At 41.8% G+C, this 21,250-nt stretch overlaps 1 protein-coding gene across 1 annotated transcript in view; it reads left to right on the plus strand.

The window, feature by feature from the left end:
* Positions 1 to 296: 296 nt before the first annotated feature.
* The window catches only part of LOC311228666 (transmembrane protein 50B-like), a 55,710-nt gene continuing 34,756 nt past the window's right edge, over positions 297 to 21,250 (plus strand). The window contains exons 1-2 of the mRNA XM_084314600.1: positions 297 to 394; positions 4,646 to 5,294. Of these exons, the coding sequence (XP_084170726.1) occupies positions 5,196 to 5,294 (99 nt within the window). The 5' untranslated portion in view covers positions 297 to 394; positions 4,646 to 5,195. The remainder of the gene's footprint in view (positions 395 to 4,645; positions 5,295 to 21,250) is intronic.

The raw sequence follows: 21,250 nt of genomic DNA on the forward strand, positions 1-21,250 counted from the left end.
AATCTGTTAAATAAAGTTTTCATTCATTCATTCATTCATTCATTCATTCATTCATTCAGTAGTAGTAGTTTTAGTCATCACACAATACAATGCACAATAATTCCAGACTGTAAATAAGGTAAACGTTCTTTGTTTTGGCAATTACTGAAAAGGTACAGGCTGAAGCTTAATGCTTATATGCCTGTCCTATATTCGTATGAAAAACGAACTTTCTATCTGATTGTGCTTGATTTGAATGATCTCACGCAGAGCAGACCTATTGGACCTTTGCTGCTGTGTGATTCTCACCACGCCCCCATCAGGTAGCATCACGTCACCACACGCTGTGGTCCTAGCTTTCAATGCTAGCTGCTGTGCTGTCACTAAATGGAAACTGTTTACTGTTAGCTACAAGGTGAGCAATGAGCATATCTTATTGTATTGCATGTCACTCACGGCGGGCTAGGGGGAAACCCTATCTGGTGGGATATTTTGTCCAGCTGGTGACGCTAATACGGAAATATCAGAGTTTGACTTTGATTGTTTTGCAGGAACTTAGCTTACGCTAACTAGCTAACGTTTACCCAGTAATGATAACTAACGCATGCTAATGTTACACCCCAAACCACACCATCGATTCCCCATGCTAACTAGCTAACGTTAGTAGCGCAGGTAAAAACTGCTTTTACAATGGTACAATTATAGTCCGTTTCCTTTTTGGATTTCTAATCATCTGACTGGCCCTGAATTGTGTCATCGTCACACTAGTTGTACAGTGGAGGTCTACTCTGAAAAGTCAAGCCTTCCCGTTCTTCTAATTCCTACTTGAAGGTTGATTGATTGCTTGATTGATTGAATGGGTACAATACAGTACGACTCAATACAAACAATTGTTAAGGGGTTGCAGACCAGAAAAATACTTTAGTCTTGTTTACATCAGGGTCCCCCATTTTCAATTCATCATGACATTTTACATACAAGAGAAAGAGATCATAAAATATATACATTCGAGGGGGAAGAAACTGTGCAGCAGACTTCCACCTAGGCTTAATCAATAAGTCAACTTTATTATCCGACAGTGGGGAAATGTATTTGGCTACACCATGCCATACAAGGAACATCAACATACATACTAAATAAATAAAACCAGTTTAGTACTGCCATTTCCCAGTGCACTCGTAGAAGACTCAAGTGTCCCTCAGTGGCGTTTACAAAGATGTAAGTCCATTTGCTCTGCTTGAGACTTGAGAGCTCATTGTCTCTGATGTCCATGTGAATGTGCCTCCTCAGCTGACCATGCAATGGATGTCACCAAAGATTTGTGTAACCCTATTACCCATGAGTTTGGTATAAAGCTCTTCCACTGAGATAAGGTCCATGACCTGACCGGTCCGTCTTACTGCTCCTTTCAGTTTGGTCTCGTCTCATGTGTCCTCATGAACACGCATATAATGCCAAAGGATAGGATGTGTTGGAGAACATCATTTTATAGAGTAGTTCTATGAGGATTTTGTCCAGATTAAAATAGTTGTATATAAAATACTGGTGCTGTTGAAGTTTGCTGTATTTTGACTGAGTATATTGGGTGAACTTGAGTTCAGTTGGTCATCAATCACCAACCCAAGGTACTGGTAGCCTACTTGTATTCACCCTTTAAATTGATTCCCATCAGATGGTTGTGGGGGCCTTTTTAAAACATTGACATTATCTTAGTTTTTTGTTTTATAATAATTTAATTGAAGTCTTTATTTGTCATGTAGATGAACACACACACACGCACACGCATGTATTGGGTCGCCGATGAAATGCCTCTGTGCTTGACCCATCCTGTTGTCCTTCCCCCCAAGGGTAGCCAGGAGCAGACATGGGCTGCAGCGTGGGCCGCGCCTCGGGGACCAATCCAACTGCTCCTGTCCGTCTTTGTCAGGGACGCTACAGCATTAGCAATCTGTTCTGCATGTTTTTCCATTGGGTTTATCTATTTTTCTGGAGGGGAAACCCTTGTGGGCACAGGGGGAACATGCAAACTCCACACAGTAAGGCCCGGGAGATACCCCACCTGGGTACCTGGCAACCTAGTCTCCAAGCGGGAATCAAACCCAGGACCTTCTTGCTGTGAGGCGACCCTGCCGCACACTTTTTACATTGATTTCCAAAAAGTTGGAATCACACCATCCAGGAGAACTTGAAGGTGGCATCTATCCATAATGTGATTATTGTACTGTATACCTGTATGTCATGTATTGTCATAAATGTCATGATATATGATCTGTATATCTGTATGGCCCCCGTAAATGTCCAAAACCCCCCTCCCACCCACCCACCCCCTCCTAATGCACAGTTTCCTCCCCCTCGAGTCGTATGTATATATTTTCTGTTAGGATCTCTGTTTAACAGTACTGTATATTTGCATATCTTGTATGTCACAAATGTAACAGTACTGTATACCTGTATGTCAGAAATGTCATATCTGTATGTTGCGTATGTCATTATGAATTGAAAATGGGGGACCCTGATGTAAACAAGATGAAAGTCTTTCTCTGGTCTGCATCACCTTAACAATTGTGTGTATTGAGCCATACTGTATTGCAAAAGGGGTTTGGCAGGGTCTACATATGATTACTGGGTACAAGAATAAACAGTCAGCTCAGAATGTGGACCCCCTACTCCCTGACAAGCTTAATGAATTTTATTGCAGATTTGATGTGCACTCAGGTGATCAACCTAGGGTAGCTGATAGAATGGGTCCTGTAACCCCCCCCCCCCCCCTTTGTAGTCGAGGAACACCAAGTCAGAGCCTTACTCCGCAAACAAAATGTTAGGAAGGACGCAGGGCCAGACAATGTGTCTACTTTTACCCTGAAAAATGGTGCTGACCAACTTGCTACTGTTTTTACAGATCTTTTTAATTGGTCTCTCAGTCTCAGCACACTTAAAGTCCTGGCATGCTATAAATCTGCCATAGTCATACGTACCTGTGCCCAAGAAATCTAGCACTGCTTGTCTGAATGATTACAGGCCTGTCGCTCTGACCTCTGTCATTATGAAGGTGTTCGAGCAGCTTGTCTGTGATCATTTATCTAGTATTGTTAAATTAGACATGTATCAGTTTGCTTATCAGCCCAACAGGTCTGTAGGGGATGCTGTATCTGTGTTTACACACCATCCTGCAGCACCTGGAGGCCTCTGCCACTTATGTACGAATTTTGTTTATTGATTTTAGTTCAGCGTTTAACACGATTGTGCCTTTTAAACTATTTGAAAAACTTAAATTGCTCGGAATTGATGAGTCTGTGCTATTTTATTCTAGATTTTCTCTCAGACAGAGAACAAGTGGTTAAAGTAGGTAATTTGTTCTCTATATCCAGGACCTTGAACACCGGGGCCCCCCAGGGCTGTGTTCTCTCTCCTCTGCTCTACTGTCTATACACTAATGACTGTGCCTCCCACTCTGATTCTGTCAGATTTTTTAAATATGCGGATGACACAACAGTAGTGGGACTAATTAAGAACTGGGATGAATCGGCCTATAGAGCTGAAGTCGATAGCTTTGCTGTATGGTGCAAGGAGAACGACCTGCTTTTAAACATCTCTAAGACAAAGGAAATTATAGTTGACTTCCGGCGCGGGGAGGCAGTCCACCCTCCTCTGTACATAAACGGCCAGCAGGTGGAGAGGGTAGACGGTTTAAAATTCCTTGGCATCACCATATGTGATAATTTAAAATGGGAAGTTAACACCAGCCTCTTAATTAGCAAAGCCCACCAGAGGCTCCACTCCCTGCGCCAGCTTAAAAAGTTTGGTGTGTCCAGGGAGGCGATGCTCAGTTTTTATAGAGCCACTGTGGAGAGTGTCCTTACCTTCTCAATGACTGTGTGGTATGGAAACACCACCGTCCATGATAGGGGACATTTAGAAAGAACTGTACGCACAGCGTCAAAAATTATCGGCTGTGAGCTCCCCTCTGTGGCCTCCATTTATGCCACACAAATCCGGCGGAAAGGGGAAAAGGTGATCAGGGACCCTTCCCACCCTGCTTACGACCTCTTTAACCCCCTTCCCTCTGGCAGAAGACTCCAAAGTCTCAGGTGCAGGACATCCCGTTTTAAAAACAGTACATATCCCGAGGCTGTCCGTCAGCTGAACTCAAGTACAAATGTACAGGCACTTTGCACAACAAGGGCTATGTAACTGAGGGGTACAATTCCCTGACTGTATTAATCAATATACAGGGGATATCAAACGATATACAAATATTATACATGGGATCTCAGGCAATAAATATATATATTCGGTTTAATCTGACCCTTTGTAACAGGCTAGCACCAGCCAACATGCACTTTAAGGCAATATGCACTTTAAAACTGGAACACTGAGCAATTTATTTTAGGTACTGTAGCATTTTTTCTTTTTAATTGTTTGTGTAAAACTTTTTATTGTGGGGATTGTATTCTTGTGTTTTTATATTGTATGTTTTTAACATTGTCTGTACTGTATGTGGCACCAAGACAAATCCCAATCAACCGTGTTGAAATGGCAATACAGTTTCTATCTATCTATCTATTGTACCCATTCTGTTAATAAAGTTTTCAATCAATCAATCAATGTTTGTGTATTAGGCAAATCCAAATCTCTGTATCAATGACGCTACATTATATCTTTTCAGGAAACGGAGCAGTTGACACCTTCAGTGAAAGCCTTCGAGGCCAGAGCATCACGTGATCTGCTCATAACGTAAAGGGAGCAGAAACGGACATTGAGGAAGTGACGACAGGGGGAGGACCGCTCCTGTGACTGGAGGATCTGAAGAAGGAGGAAGTGACGAGAGGGGGAGGACCGCTCCTGTGACTGGAGGATCTGAAGAAGGAGGAAGTGACGAGAGGGGGAGGACCGCTCCTGTGACTGGAGGATCTGAAGAAGGAGGAAGTGACGAGAGGGGGAGGACCGCTCCTGTGACTGGAGGATCTGAAGAAGGAGGAAGTGACGAGAGGGGGAGGACCGCTCCTGTGACTGGAGGATCTGAAGAAGGAGGAAGTGACGAGAGGGGGAGTACCGCTCCTGTGACTGGAGGATCTGAAGAAGGAGGAAGTGACGAGAGGGGGAGGACCGCTCCTGTGACTGGAGGATCTGAAGAAGGAGGAAGTGACGAGAGGGGGAGGCGTTACCTGTGCCTGTAGGATCTAAAGAAGGAGGAAGTGCCAAGAGGGGGCAGACAGATGGCTGGTTTTCTGGATAATTTCCGCTGGCCGGAGTGCGAATGCGTCGACTTGGGGGAGAAGAGGAACGCTGTGGCGTCGATTGTCTCAGGAGTTCTGGTTAGTGGTCCGAATGTGTCTGCACGATTTGACCATTTTGCAATAGAAAAATGCAAAACTGCAATAGAAAAATGCAAAACCTTTTCTCAAGTTACTTCCATCTCTGAAAAACACTTTTATTCATGAAATACAATAAAATCTTATAAATAAAAACTTTAGTGTACATGTTTGACAACGTAGAGAGAGAGAGTGTGATGTAATAGGTTTGAGTTTGAGCGTCCTAAGTTGCCTTAGTTGATGATGTCACACCAGGATGTCATTGTCAATACAGAGTTGGAAACGGGATAAACGAATAGCCAATAAATGTGAAGTTATCTTTGCCAAATTGAAATGCCAAAACGATATGATATATCCATATCTTTGCGAGGGCCTGTCCAGTGAACTTGACTTAGTTTCAGTAGCTCGTCACACGAAAGATCAATGGGGCCCTCCTGCTCAGACGGTGTGTGTCTGGCAGCCTGTTGCGTCATGCAATAATTGGCTCCAGTAAAATTTAAAATATTTCAGAAATTGTTCAATGAGCCCTTATATGTGGCTACAGATGATGGGCTTCAAATAATTCTTTGCAACAGTCTGTTCCTCCAAAAAACCACCAAGCAGAGTAAATACCCCCAAGGGGTATTATACCCCTCTTAGGGCTGGGCGATATAACGATAACGATAATTATCGCGATATATTTTAATAATCGATATCGAAAAGGGATTTTTTTTTTTTTTTTTTTTTTGTGACCTGCAACAGGGCAGTTTTAAAACCAGAGACAGTGGACAGACTTGTCTTTCTTGCCTGCAACTTAAAGTAATGGCTTTGCTTGTCCAAATGACAATACTGACCAAATTGAGATTTATTTTTCTCTTGTCCATTTATTTTGTTTGCTTTCTAATTTAAAATACAGTTTGAAACCGTCTGTACACAGTAGGCTATGTGTGCTAGCAGAGCTAGTCTCCAGTCACGAGTCACGGTGCACATGTGCAGTGGTTTGTTCACCAAAAAAGCACCAAAAGATAGAAAAGAAACTAGTAGAGCCAGAACTGTTCAACTCCCCTGGAGCCACAGCCAGCAGGTGACGACAAAGAATTGCTGCAAAATAAACATACATCTGTTGTTTAAAAACTTATAACAATATCGATAATATCGAATATCGAGTGATATGATATTGTTATCGATATCGCTATCACAATATCATTTTTGGCCATATCGCCCAGCCCTACCGGCTCTCACTCCGCTCCAATCACAGACGTCGTCTACCCAGCCTCTTCTTGGTCTTCCACTTCCTCTCTTTCCATCCACCTTGCCCATCACCACCTTCTTGAACATCTCCCCGCTGGATCCTCTCAGAACGTGCGGCCCACACAACTCCATCTTTCTCTTTTTTAACCTCTCCAGCAGCTGTCCTCCTTGCATTCCTGCTCTTCTCAGTACCTCCTCATTCTTATTCTTATCCTTCCATGTTATCTTCAGCATCTTCCTCAGCGTCCACATTTCAAAAGAGTCTATCATCCTCTTTGCCTCTTCATTCAGCGTCCATGCTTCTGCTCCGTATGAAAAGACTGACATAACATACGTTTCCAAAATCCTGGGCCCTCATTTATCAACGTGGCGTACGCACAGATATGTGCTTAACCCGTGCGTACAACCATTTCTAAGCAAAGTGTGGGATTTATCAATTTGAACGTGAACTTGACTTTGTGCTTATGTCTACGCACAGCTCTGAGCATGCTTAGCTGACGCCCAGTGGTAGAATATCGTTACTACGGCATATGCGCTCCTCAGTTCATGCATTAGTTTCAACGCGGAAATAAGCTTTCGTGCATTACTCCTGACACTGGCGCGTGTTCTGTATGAACCGTAATTCATTATAGTTCATTGTGAAATAGCGACAGTAGTGTAATTATAATGAATTACACTATGATACGGCGGCAGTTACGCAGAACACCTAGTGTAACTGCCGCCGTGTCATAGTGTAATTCAAGTTAAGCTTCAGTATGATGTCATATAGTAGAACAGGCTAGAACCTTCCAGAACTGCGCTCCACAGTGTATAAATAGAGAGAACTTACAAGGGTTCTCTCTCATTTCTCAACCACCATCAACCACCTAGCCCCTTTCGTGACTGTGATGCACCGAGTGAATCCACAGTCACTTGCTCCTCAATAGGAAACCAACCTAGATTTACCCTGAATGACTGGTTCTGACCGAACCGTTCGTTATACAAGAATCACAGAGACGTTTCAAAGGTACTCACAGTTGCAGGAGGGTTTCGGACAGAGATACAGGATGGTTTGAAAGCTCGGCGTTGCTAATAAACATTTTAAATATTTTTTTATAAACTGGTCAACACTGCATTATTTCCGGCGTTGTGTGCATGATGCGTATGCGCTGTGATCACATCAGGCAGCCAACGCCGGAAATAATGCCGTGTTGACCAGTTTATAAAAAACATTTAAAATGTTTATTAGCAATGCCAAGCTTTCAAACCATCCCGTATCTCTGTCCGAAACCCTCGTGCAAATGTGAGTACCTTTGACATTTCTCTGTGATTCTTGTATAACGAACGGTTCGGTTAGAACCAGTCCTTCAGGGTAAATCTAGGTTGGTTTCCTATTGAGGAGCAAGTGACTGTGGATTCACTCGGTGCATCACAGTCACGAAAGGGGTTACAGAACGCCCACCTCCACCAAACGCGATTAAATATTGTTTCAAATAAAAAGCAACATACTATTATTTTGTGTCATGTTTCCAAATAAGATTGGCCACAACGAAATGCTTTCTACTTCAATTTGTTGGTTAGAATAGATTACCTCGCTCCGTTGAAACTTCACTGAGACTAACAGTAAAAGACAGTATTTTAATAATAATAATAATAATAACAATAATAATAATAGAGCTTCATTTTATATAGCGTCTTTCAAGAGACCCATGCAAGGTCGCTTTACATAGATAGGGGGGGGGGAAATAACAAAGTAATAAACATAGTGGACAGAATGTAAATATGATGATGGGATTCAAGTTCATGTTTGTATTTATCACATAGGCAGGCTACACATGGCGTATAGGCTACATCATACATGGCAGTGAGATTCATTGTTCTTGTATATGCTCTCGTATTATTGTTTATATAGGCTACCCAATACTGACATCAAAATAGATTGTATGCCTCTAGAAATCATATGCAGCAGGTAGAAAATGTACGGAAAATCCGTCGCGATTTGGAATACAATTGAGGAGAACTTTAATCCCTGGGTATTAATCGAACAAAACGGAAAAAGGCAGTCATATTCCAGCATGGGCTTTATTAGTTAATATGGTCTTTAAGAGATATCATATCCGACATCACCGTACGTATACATGTCTGTCAGCCTGTCTCGTATTTCTCCATAACACGCAATTCCCTCGGGTCAGTCCATTATTTCACATCCCATGGGGGTGTTTCATGACCATATATGGATAATCGGGGCGGTTCTGGTATGCAAATACTTAAAACCATGCACGAGCTCAAGCTTAGGAGCAAGGTGATATTTATGAAGACAGGTGTGCGTAGGACCTGTTAGGGGTGGACAGTATGGTCTAAAATTTATATCACGGTATAATTTGAAGCATAGACGGTAACGGTATATATCACGGTATCAGTGTTTCCGTTAGAATAATTTTTTTTGCCTGATAGGCAGGCTATATAAAGAATGACATCCTCAAGGCATGTAGATTTATAATATTTTAACTTAAAACTAGGCTACTTTTGCGTATAAAGTCATTATATTCCAAATAAAATAAGTCCCGAGTCCGTGCTGCTCCCATTGCAAACAGCCGGGCTGGATGCTGGATTTTGCTAGAAGCATATGTAGCTGCAGAGCCGCAGAGCCAGCGGCGCTTTCAGGTCTGGTCACAGCTTTCAGCCGTTGGGTGGGGGGGCGCTGTTGAGCGGACCTGACCTGAAAGCGCCGCTGGCTCTGCGGCTCTGCAGCTGCATGCTATTCGCAAATCCACTGCTGCAGCCGTCCTCCCGGCTCCAGCTGCAGCCGTCGTTATCATAACACTACACGCATATCATAATGTTTACAGCAAACTGTAGTTGATCACCAGGTATGTTTTATTAACGTAGAATAATTCATATAAGAAAAACGATAGGGACATCTCTTACCTTTCTCCACTGGTTAAAAATGCCAGGAACTGAAATTGAAACTTGCTGTGCGCCGCTGTGATATGTGTTTATTATGAAATGACAATTGCTTGTTGACACGCCCACTGCGCGAAGCCTCCTAAATAACTTTTTCCAGTTTGCACATATCTATTATCTATGACTAATTCTATCTATTTTTAGGGGCAAATGCGATTGAAATAGTCGCGCTGTGGTTATATGACGTCATTGCTATTTTAGAGCTGCTCTACCGGTTACACGGTATAGTCAAAATCCATACCGTAGAGCAAATTAATACCGTTTATACCGTATACCGTTTATACCGTCCACCCCTAGGACCTGTGTACGCACGTGTGATAAATCCCGTTTTTTTTGTGCGTGCACACATTCAAAATTCTGTGCTTACGTATGAAAATAGAATACTTTCTACGAAAAATTGATAAATGAGGGCCCTGGTCTTCGTTTTCCAACTTATGTTTCGTCTCAATAATTCTTTATAGTTCCAGAATGCGCTCTTTGCAATTCCGGTTCTTCTCTTAATGTCCATGTTAGCTCTTCCCCCTTCACTGATCCAGCTTCCAAGTTACATTTTCTCCATCCACCTGTATTTTACAATACCTGTCCTAAATTAATCAAATCAGCTTTATATGCTTGGCCTGGAAAGTCCCCCCCCCCCCCCCCCACATTGTGCGTCACCTTGTTTGTAGAGCTATATCTATATTCTATATTATAGCTATGGATACAATACTATGGTCATTTGACAGTAACTATCTTCTGTCCAAGATGCAAAAAAGAATGCATTTTCTCATGAATACGTTTGCGCGTTATGCCGTGGTGAATATAAGTATAATTTCGGAATCATCCGGGCTAAATCCTGGGAGGCTGGCTATAGGACACAATGTGAATTCTACTAAAAGCATTGGCGTTTCGTCCCTGGACACGCTACTATTTCCAAATCAAATGTATATAATAGGTATTATGTTTCATCATGAAAGGGGGGGGGGTCGTTTCTGATGCTTTGATTGCCAGTAACGGCATTCGTTATTACCACAACACACGCTGATTAGCTGGATCGGTATGAAAACATAGTCCTTACCTGTGGTCAGGGGTATTCCAAAAAGAATATTTCAATTGTTTGATCGCCATCTGGTCCATCTGATGCATAGCTGTCAACATTGGGATTTTAAAATAAGGGAGATTTCCCAGCGAGAGAGGGTGGGTTTCAAAGTGCAATAGTCACTTTTGGTGAGTTGTTTCTATACAATTCACTTATATGACATTTAGGTATGACACAGGACTACAAAAACATTTAGTATAGAAATGTGTCAACAGACTAAAGCAGGGAACCACAATATTTTGCATACAAATTATGCTGAGCAGAATGTAATATCATAACTGTCTATTATTGTTCTTGCAATTGAGCCAATTTTCCTTACTGGTTCTGAGGTGTGTGTTCAACAGAATGTAGTATCAAAAACACGTTCACAAAAAGTATGGGTTACTGAATGCTGAACTGCACTGTTATAATCACTAAGCCATTATAAGACCTTACCTGTGTCCCTGTATCACTTGTCTCTGCTGCCCTTTGACTAAAAAACTTCCCTATGTCCATTTTACTTTTTTTTCTGGTGGCATATTTGAGTTAGTCACCTAGTAAAAGTGAGATAATTGACAATATCAAAACATGCTAGGGCATAACAAAAAATATTGTTTGTTTCCTGTTGGTTGTCAGTTAATGCCATGGGTAGGTAGGGAATTTTTTTTTTTTTATTATTATTCTTTCCCACGGCGACTATTGATAGGGAATTTCTTTATTTAATTAAAATGTTCACAACAACATGGATGCATGTACGCTGCCGGCATGTTTAATATCCATAATACTAAAGGTTTGACTAAGATTTCTATGAAACTTTATTCTAAAAAAAGAAAATCTTTATTTTTTCTTTTTTATTTTTTTAAACTCATAAAATATATTGGGTCACACCTAAATCGGCAGGGTCGGTCGGCAACCGGAAACAAACCATTATTTTTTTAGGCCTAGGGTTGTACCGAATAGTTCTGTTGTGGAATATTTAAAATGAGCCATGACAGTAAGCTGTAGAAATTGAGATAGGGTCAGTTATAGTATAGACAGGGCCGCCTGGGAGAAATGCGAGGCCCTGTGCGAGATTTAAACGCGATATATATATTATATTATATATATATATATTATATATATATATAATTTATTTTTTTTATTTTTTTTTTTTTCATACAGTCAACATATTCTTAAATAATAGCGCTGCCCGAGGCTGGGCATGATACAGTCAACATATAGCAAGAGAGAGAGCGAGAGAGAGCTCCCGTTCTACAGTCAATATACAGTGTACAGAGAGAGAGAGAGAGAGAGAGAGAGAGAGACACATTGGAAAGAAATTGAAATGCTATTTGGCCCTAAACAGAGAGTACACAGTGGCAGAATACCTGAGCACTGTGACTGAAGATCCTTGACTAGGTACAGACTCAGCGAGCACAGCCTAGCCATCGAGAAAGGCCGCCATAGGCAGACTGTGTGTGTTAGAAAGAGAGAGAGAGAGAGCATGTGTGTTTGTCGTGTGTGTGTGTTAGAGAGAGAGCATGTATGAGAGAGATAAGCAAAGATATTCAACTTTTAATGGAAGAACAAAACAGAAGGAAAAGATAACTTCACAAAGGCAACATGAATATACATAGATCCAAAAGGACAAAGATCAACACTTAAATCCAAAGAGAAGAGGGTCTATACCAGAGAAAACAAAGCAGCAAGGAGCCAATGGCCGACATCAGCTAAATAGGCTAGCCAGGTACTGACACCAGGCCACACACAGCTTTGGCCAACAGCCCAACGCTACCCAAGCTACACAAACGACCAAGACAATTCACACACAGCACATGTCGTATCTCCAAATGTTGTGAAGTAACATATGTTTTGCCTGGAAAAAAACATCGTTATTAACAAAACATTCGGGAGGGGAAGGAAGGAAGAGTGGGGTAATGTCATTACATTTTCATTCATCTTACCTGCACCAAGGAACGCAGGGCGAAAGGCCGCAACACAGGTCTCCACGTTGACGAAAGGCCTCTCGCTGGCGGGACAAAAAGAAGCTATGGCCGGAGCCTTGTCATGGTGCAGGCCCGACTACATCTTCTGTCAAAGATGATGTCGTAGTCAGAGTGCCAGAACCCCCTGCTATTCTCACGGCTAATGTCAATGGTCGTAGCACAAGCTAACAGCTAACTCTAGGCTAACTGATAGCATCAAACTAACGTGCGCAGCCGGCAGCTAACGTCGTAGCTAAACAGCTAACTGGCTAACAGTTAGCTCAACCCGGCTATCGCTAACCATTAGCTAACGCAGAAGCAAGCTATGCGGCTACCACTGAAAAACTGTACAACATGAGAAAAGCAATACAGGTGCTGACACCAGGCCACACACCATTAGCTACTAGTACTACAACAGCTAGTCGGCCAGTTTGGCTCCAGAGAGAGAGAGAGAGAGAGAGAGGGATCCACGGCGGGAATAGAATAGAGTGCATTAAAAACGCACCAAACGTCCAAGAGGATGGAGACAACCGCGTGGAGTTGACGAAGTTCATCTGCCGAAGGCCCATCCTCTTCATCTTGGCTGCACGCGCTGTCTCTAGGTTAGCTAGCTAAGCTAGCTACTAGCCGACATCATCATGGCTATATCCCGACTGAACCACACTTAATATTATAACGTAGCTAAAGCTAACTAGCTGTCCCTGTCTTTAGCCGGGATGGCTAGCCTGACTGAACTGTCTAACATGCAACAACTTTCATCTTCAGTCCATCTGCCGAACGATGTCCTTTTCATCTTGGCTGGCATAAGCTCCAATGCTGCACGCGCGAAATAGTCAGACGCTAGTGATGGGTCGGTCATGAGCGACTCGTTCATAAGAGCCGATTCATTGCCGTGAGTCGAATCGCTCACGTCTGGCAATGAGTCACCCCCCCCCCCCCCCCCCGGCACACACACAATGAACTCAACAGATGCTCCTGGCTGTAACCCCTCCCCTCATTGAAACCAATTCTGCTGCCTGCAGAGCCTCAGAGCCAGGAACGTGTCTAATGTGAATTATATAAGCATATAAGCAAAACTAGATTTTAGGTCTGTGATGAAAAAGGGCCTCGCGGGAAGGGGGGCCTCGAAAAAAAAAATAAAAAAAAAAATAATGATAATAATAATAATAAATAAAAAATATTTTTTTAAATTATTTTTTGTGCAAGGCCCCCCTTCCCGCGAGGCCCTGTGCGACCGCACTGCTCGCACACCCCCTGAGGCGGCCCTGAGTATAGAAACATCGTTTATTAACACTTTGAGTGCCAGCAGGGGGCGCCAGAAATAGCGCTTGAGTGCCAGCGCTGTAGTCAATGGGAGGGCGATCACATTTGCGAACACATAAACTATATCTTAAATTATGGCTATGTGTCTAATACGCCTGTCGCTTATCAATGACTTGTTTCCAGTCAACATTGTCGAAACGGATTGTTTTTTTAATCGGTTCATTTCCGTTTTATACCATTTTGAAAAACTCGTTTTTTTAAACTTCCAGAAAAAAAAGATTTTGCAGGAATCGCGCTTTACTGGAATACACAAAACACGGAATTTTTCTGCCTATTTATGAATAGTTTTCAAATAAACGCTAGATTATCGATAGTATATGTGTACTTATGCACGCTAGAGAAGCGGGCTGAAAAATCGATTATCTTATTTCCTGATCAGCACACACACACACTCACAGCCACACACACACATATGGGACTGAGATATAGGTGAAAAAAACTCTGATTATCCCAAGACTGGTAAAATAGATTCCTTACCTCAGATCAGATGTTCTCCAAAAAGATTATTCCAATTCCTGATCGCCATTCCAAATATCGATTGCGTTTATTGATCCAACGCTGTGTACTGGTAACACATATTCCACGCTGTTCTGAGGGTGGGCAATGACTGGGATCGTCTCCGGTTACATGCCTGACAAGTAAAATGTGGATTCTGGACTATTTTTTCCCCATCCATTTCATTCAGTCCAATCCAATGGGTGCAATACCATCCGGAGAGACGATAGGGAGCGGTATTTTCTCTGTTCGAGCTCAGACAGATCCCCACTGGTAACGTGAGGCTAGATTGATGAAAAATGAATGGAAATCGATAATAAAAAAAAGAATGATTAAATAACGAGATTTCTCGTTCTTGGCACTCAACACATAGCATGAACTAACAAGATTTCTCGTGGCTGGCACTCAAAGTGTTAACAGAGCTCAGGTTATAATCAGACATGCTAACGTTTGACCAGAAAGTGAGCGTGATCAGTTTATAATCAGAGACATCATGTTGTACACACAAAGCTTCTGACCACAAAGTGACAAAGAGCTTTTGGTCGGACACACATTAAATACATAATTGAAATGACATAAATTAGACACCAGATATGACATAAAAGGTAAACAAGAATTATGCCCCAGTTAGAATGAATAACAAAAGACGGGTCTAGGCTTATGTTATGTCTTTCACACTAGAACTAGAAGAGTAAAGGCCAAATGCCATATCTCCTAACCTTGGTTCGTTGTTAAAGAGACTGTCTCTTAGTGCTGTAGTCAGAATTATTATTATAATAATTTTTTTTTATATATATTAATCTGTATTATAATTATATTAATCTCACCCATTAATTAAGGCTATACCATTACTAAACACTCAGTAGCTTTTATGCTATACTTAGTTACCACTGTATTTCTTTCTTTTATCCTCCATCTTTTTTATGCTCCAGATGGATAAATCCTCTTCATTTTGCTTGTTTATTATATGTAGGTATTGCTGGCTCAAAGTTTCATTTACACGTGAAGAATTTTTCTTGTTTTTTTTCTCCAAACACAAGTGCCATGGGGCCCCTAAGGGGGTTTCCTACAGTCGTTTCATTGCATATCATCCATTTGAATTGCGGTCGCTTTGGTTGAGTACAGTCATTATGTCAGCCCTCGGGGGGCTCCCTACTGGCGGGGGCTCCAGGCCCTCTTCACAGCCTTTTTAGTAAGAAGGGCAAAATACGGGAAATTTACAGGAAAATATTGAAACGGGAGGACGGCGGGAAAGAAGGGTCAAATAAGGGAGAATCCCGGGAGAAACAGGAGGGTTGACAGGTATGATCTGATGTCCATCTGGTCCACGACATAATCCAGCACAACACATCCATCGATTGTCTCGAAAACGATTCAATGTGATCAAGTGAAGCCCTAGGCTTCCCTGTACTAAAAAACTGCGCCCGGAGCGGTTTAAACGTAACACCCGGTCTGGAACAGGGTTTACTGCACTCTCGATACTGCCTACTAGCAGGATCTGGCCGGTACTGCACCCTCAGTGTCCCAGTATGCCAGGGGTAGGCAATTAAGTTTGGCTGAGGGCCAAATTTTTTCCAAGCCATTGTATGGGGGGCCGGGAACAAAAACAATGGCTAATTTAATATATTGATAGTGAAAAGATTTTAACTTTGACTGTGACTAACCACCTTATAACTAAGACATACATTTGTGGCAGAGGCAGAGAATGGACAAAATAAACTAGCTGCATAGGTGGCATAATAAACTGTAAACGACATCAATCAATCAATCAATCAATCAAATCCTTTATTTAACCAGATAAGCATCATTGAGATTAAAATCTCTTTTTCAAGAGCGATCTGGCCAAGCAAGGCAGCAGAAAGTTTCAACATAAAAAAGAACATCACAATAAAATACAGATAAAACATTTACATCAAGCTCCAATTTCAGGCAAGTTATCAAACAGGCAAATGATCAAACACAGTTGCACTGACCAAGGGAACTGAGTTCGTAGGATTTTAAAATGGCTTTGAATTCTCCGAGGGTGACCAGTCCTGGTAATTTTAGGTCCTCCTGTATCTTGTTCCAAGATGAAGGAGCAGCATATTTAAAAGCCCTTTTTCCCAATTCAGTTCTCATATGGGGAACTTCCAGTGTTAGAACAGCTTGAGAACGAAGGGCATACTTATATTGCTTTGTGCACAGAAGCACACTTAGGTACGAGGGAACCAGTTTAAGCAGAGCTTTGTGCACCAGAGAGAGCCATCGAGAAAATCGTCGTATTTGTAGAGATGGATAACTTGCAATGGTATATAGGGTGCAATGGTGCACTCGATTTCCACATCCCGTGACAAAGCGTAAGGCAGAATGGTACACAGTATCAAGCTTTCTAAGGTACTGATAAAGTGATTCTCACTTTAAGTGAAAAACAGGACCTGTTTCTGAAAAAGAAGCCGAGTTTAAGCTTCAGCTTTGACTAGGGCTGGGTGATATGGCCTAAATATGATATCACGATATTTTCTGACCTTTCGGCGATACACGATACACATCACAATGTTTTTCTTTTTTACCCCAAACAATTCATTATGAGGCTTACCAAGACAGTATTTGAGTTTGCAAGCTAACATTAAAGACAAAATAAAATACCCATGCATTTAGCATTTTTATATTATATATTAGATTTAGATTATTAGATTATATATTGCATATATTTAGCAATGAGATATTATATGATTTAGATATGAAATATGATGAATTGAAAATGGGGGACCCTGATGTAAACAAGACTAAAGTCTTTCTCTGGTCTGCATCCCCTTAACAATTGTATGTATTGAGCTGTACTGTACCCATTCTGCAATATGTTAATACAGTTTTAAATCAATCAATCAATCAATTAATCAATCAATAGCATTTTAGCATTTTTATGAAACTACTGTATATATGTATGTCGCTAAATGTTTTGATGAATTGAAAATAGAGGACCCTTATGTAAAAAAGCCGAAAGTCTTTTTCTGGTCTTCATCCTCCTGTACTGTATTGTACCCATTCTGCAACCTTTTAATAAAGTTTTCATTCATTCATTCTGACGGAAACATAATCATTTTGATTGACAGTCGAGTCTGCCAATTACGTCACACCGCTTGCCCCCGCCCTGCTGTTCTTAGCACCAATCGGCAAGCGCTATTTTTTTGACTTCCTGAATGTCCTGTGTGCTGAACAACAAAGCTACTAACATTAGCTCCCCGCGGCCGTCGAGTAGGAGACCAGTGCTCCACAGGATGACTAAATGAGGCATAATGATTTTACTACAACGAATGTTATAATAAAAGCCTTTCCATACATCTGTCTGATTGAAAACTTTATTAACAGACCGCGGAATGGGCATATCTCAGCACGGGCTGAGATATGAACGAGTAACGTGTGGACAGATTGACGCGACACAATCCTCTTGGGCAAAACATCACGATATCCACGATACGTTGAAAAAGTGTATCGTTAATGAACTGTACCCGATATTTATATAATATCGTCATATCGCCCAGCCCTAGCTTTGACACAAGTTTGTCTATGTGAGATTTAAACGTAAGGTTCTCGTCCACTGTAATGCCTAGATATTTGTAGGAAGCAACCCTTTCGATGTCAGTCCCTCCAGCAGTAACCAGTGTGGGAAGATCAGCTGGGAGTCTCTTCCCATTTGAGAAGAGCATAAACTTTGATTTGCCAGCATTTAACACTAGCTTAAGCTGGGTAAGATGTGACTGAACAATGTCAAAGGCAGATTGCAAGAACTCCATCGTTTGCACAACACTGGGAGATGAGCAATAAATTACTGTGTCATCAGCATAGAAATGGTAAGCAGCATTAGACAGGTTGATACAAAGATCATTTACATATATGGAGAAGAGTAGAGGTCCCAGTACGGAACCTTGTGGTACACCCTTAAGTACATACACATTTGCACTGAACATTATACCTTTGTCTTTTTGCCATTTTATTATAAAACCAGAGACAAGCGCCTCTCTCTTATCGGTCTATCTTACATTACGCGCAACCAGCCCGTCTATCCGACAGCCCTTTCTGTGGAGCGCACTGGACTATTGAGAAACAATAGGAATTTTCGATTGGTTCTCCCAGTCCACGTGACCATTTCTAGCATTTCCATTGGCTATAGTGAGACATAGATATATGATAAATGGATAGATACAGCGGAATTAGATGCAGTCCAGAGAAAACAACCAATCTAGATATTTCAAGATTCTATGCTTTACATCTGTGCATTCTCTGAGAGATGCACACAATTTTTAGATGACAATCGATTCCGATACAATAAAGCAAGTCTTTATCACAAACAAATCCAAAGATAGTTAATGTTTTACAAAACATGTCTAGTGTTGCGCCCGGCTTTAGAGGGTTAAAAAAGCCGAATTGTATTTTTTATTTAGTTAATAAATGTCTTGTTGTAATTCCTTACCTAATGTAGCGCATCTTCTTGAAGCAGATTCAGCTTTTTTTGCTCTGATTTGACTTCAGTTTAATTGCATTGTTACTGTTCACATGTGTGGTGCCATCAGTCATATATAAGTAAAGATAAAGTAGGGCTGGGCGATATGGAAAAAAATCATATCGCGATAACGATATGATAATGTTATCATATTTCTCGATATCGATAATTATCGAAATTGTTATAAGTATAATTCTTTTTTTCTTTTTTTTTTAAACAACAGATGTATGTTTATTTTTCAGCAATTCTTTGTCATTGCCGCCATCTTTAGTGTTACATCCCCTCACACTCCAGTTATCAGGCTGCAGCTGGTTTAAAAGCTAAAGTAAACCGGCTTCTCTGCTGGCTGTGGCTCCAGGGGAGTTGAACAGTTCTGGCTCTGCTAGTTTATTTTCGATCTTTTGGCGCTTTTTTGGTGGACAAACCACCGCACATGTGCACCTAGGGTGACCAGACGTCACGCATTGCGCGTGATTGCACAGCATTTCTGTGTCTTTTCACGCGTCATGCAAATTGAGACCATGTCCCGCATGATTGGTTGTCATCCGCGCTAACGCCCCCCCAGCCGAATGTGAAGAACCTCTATGCGTCGCGGTAACGTTACTAGTATCTGACCGCGAGTGACACCGCATCCTGGACATCCAGGCGACATGACAACAAGTCCTAACGCTGTTGCGCACGGAGGATCCGTTTGAGCCTGGCGCAACAAACCCAGGCAAGGGATACATGCGCGCTACGGATCAGATCAGTTCCACACACTGCTGTTACAGTATCTCCGCTGCTCAGCATGAGAGAATAGCGCTTGGTCCAAGTTTGAAAAGGGGAAAGTAATCCCAAAGGGTTTAGATTGAAAACGAATGATAACCATAAATAAGATGCGAGTAGCCTTTCATGTAACCGGTAACCGGTAAACTTTTGTTAAACTAACAAACTAATTAATGGCAGTAAACACACACAGACACTTTACTTTGTGTCAGAGGGGGTTAGTCCAGAATCTGTGGGGGGCAGAGTAAGAGAGAGGGGGGAGAGCTGTGCATGTGCGCGCCAGCGTGTGTGATAAGACTGCGGGTCCAGACCTATAATCATAAGTAAGTCTGGGTGGTAATTTTATTTATTTTGAGTACTTAACACCCATTAGAGACAAAAGGGGAAAAAAAGAAAATATGAATAAGGGCAAAACATATTAGGCTTGTGGTCATTTTAATGAGGACAGTAGGAGGCGACAGGGACAGTCGGCGGGGGGGGGGGGGGTGTCCCTCATTGTCCCTCACAAACATACCATTTGTCCCACATTTGGTTTATTGGGATCTGGTCACCCTATGTGCACCGTGACTCGTGACTGGAGTCTAGTTCTGCTAGCACACATAGCCTACTGTGTACAGACGGTTTCAAACTGTATTTTAAATTAGAAAGCAAACAAAATAAATGGACAAGAGAAAAATAAATCTCAATTTGGTCAGTATTGTCATTTGGACAAGCAAAGCCATTACTTGCAGGCAAGAAAGACAAGTCTGTCCACTGTCTCTGGTTTTAAAACTGTCCTGTTGCAGGTCACAAATCTTTTTTTTTTTTTTTTCGATATTCGATATCGATTATTAAAGTATATCGCGATATTTATCGTTATCGTTATATCGCCCAGCCCGGTATTATGATGAAACATAATACCGATAATTAGGGATGCACGATAATTATCTGCCCGATATCAGCAATTATGACATCATCCCGATAAAATTATTGATAGCTCCGATAATATATAATGGATTGGGATGAAGGGCGTTTGTTTTTCTGTAGGCTCCTCCCGTTTTACCAGTACTGTGGTACGACTGATAGCGTGTGGTTTAGGAAGAGGGAGTTTTTCACAAATCCAGCACTCCCTTTCTCATGCCTGGCTGTGACGACGTAGTCACGTAACTTTCAGAAGCAGCACGGATAGTAAACAAACATGGTGTCGGTAGTGTGGGACTTTTTCAAAGTTTCAGAGGAAAACAAGTTCGCTTGCTATTTGTAACAAATGCAGAAGTTCCACGAGGAGGGAAAAGGGCAACAAGCTATAACGCATCCAACCTAATAAGTCACCAGAAACATCACCGCTACGATGGTGTGTTAAAATCCGACGACGACGCGCGAGCAGCTAAAGCTGCTGCGAATCCAAAGCCAGCTGCAAAGGAACCGGCGGGGCTTGTGCCTATTGACGAGGCGTTTGCAAAATTAAAGACGTTTGACAGAGATGACCCAAGGGCTCAAGCGATCTCTAACTTGATCACAGAAATTATGGCACTTGACTACCAGCCCTTTTCCCTCGTCGAAGACAAAGGATTCTGTCGGCTACTTCGTCATTTAGAGCCCAGGTTCATAATTCCAAGCCGCTGTCACTTTGCAGAGGAGTGTTTACAAGCCAAGTATGATGAGATCGCCTTACTCCTTCATACTCTGATAGACAACGATGCCCGGCACATACGTTTCACCG

The sequence above is a fragment of the Notolepis coatsorum genome (assembly GCF_963971535.1).
Source record: "Notolepis coatsorum genome assembly, chromosome: 5".
NCBI classification, from domain to species: Eukaryota; Metazoa; Chordata; class Actinopteri; order Aulopiformes; family Paralepididae; genus Notolepis; species Notolepis coatsorum.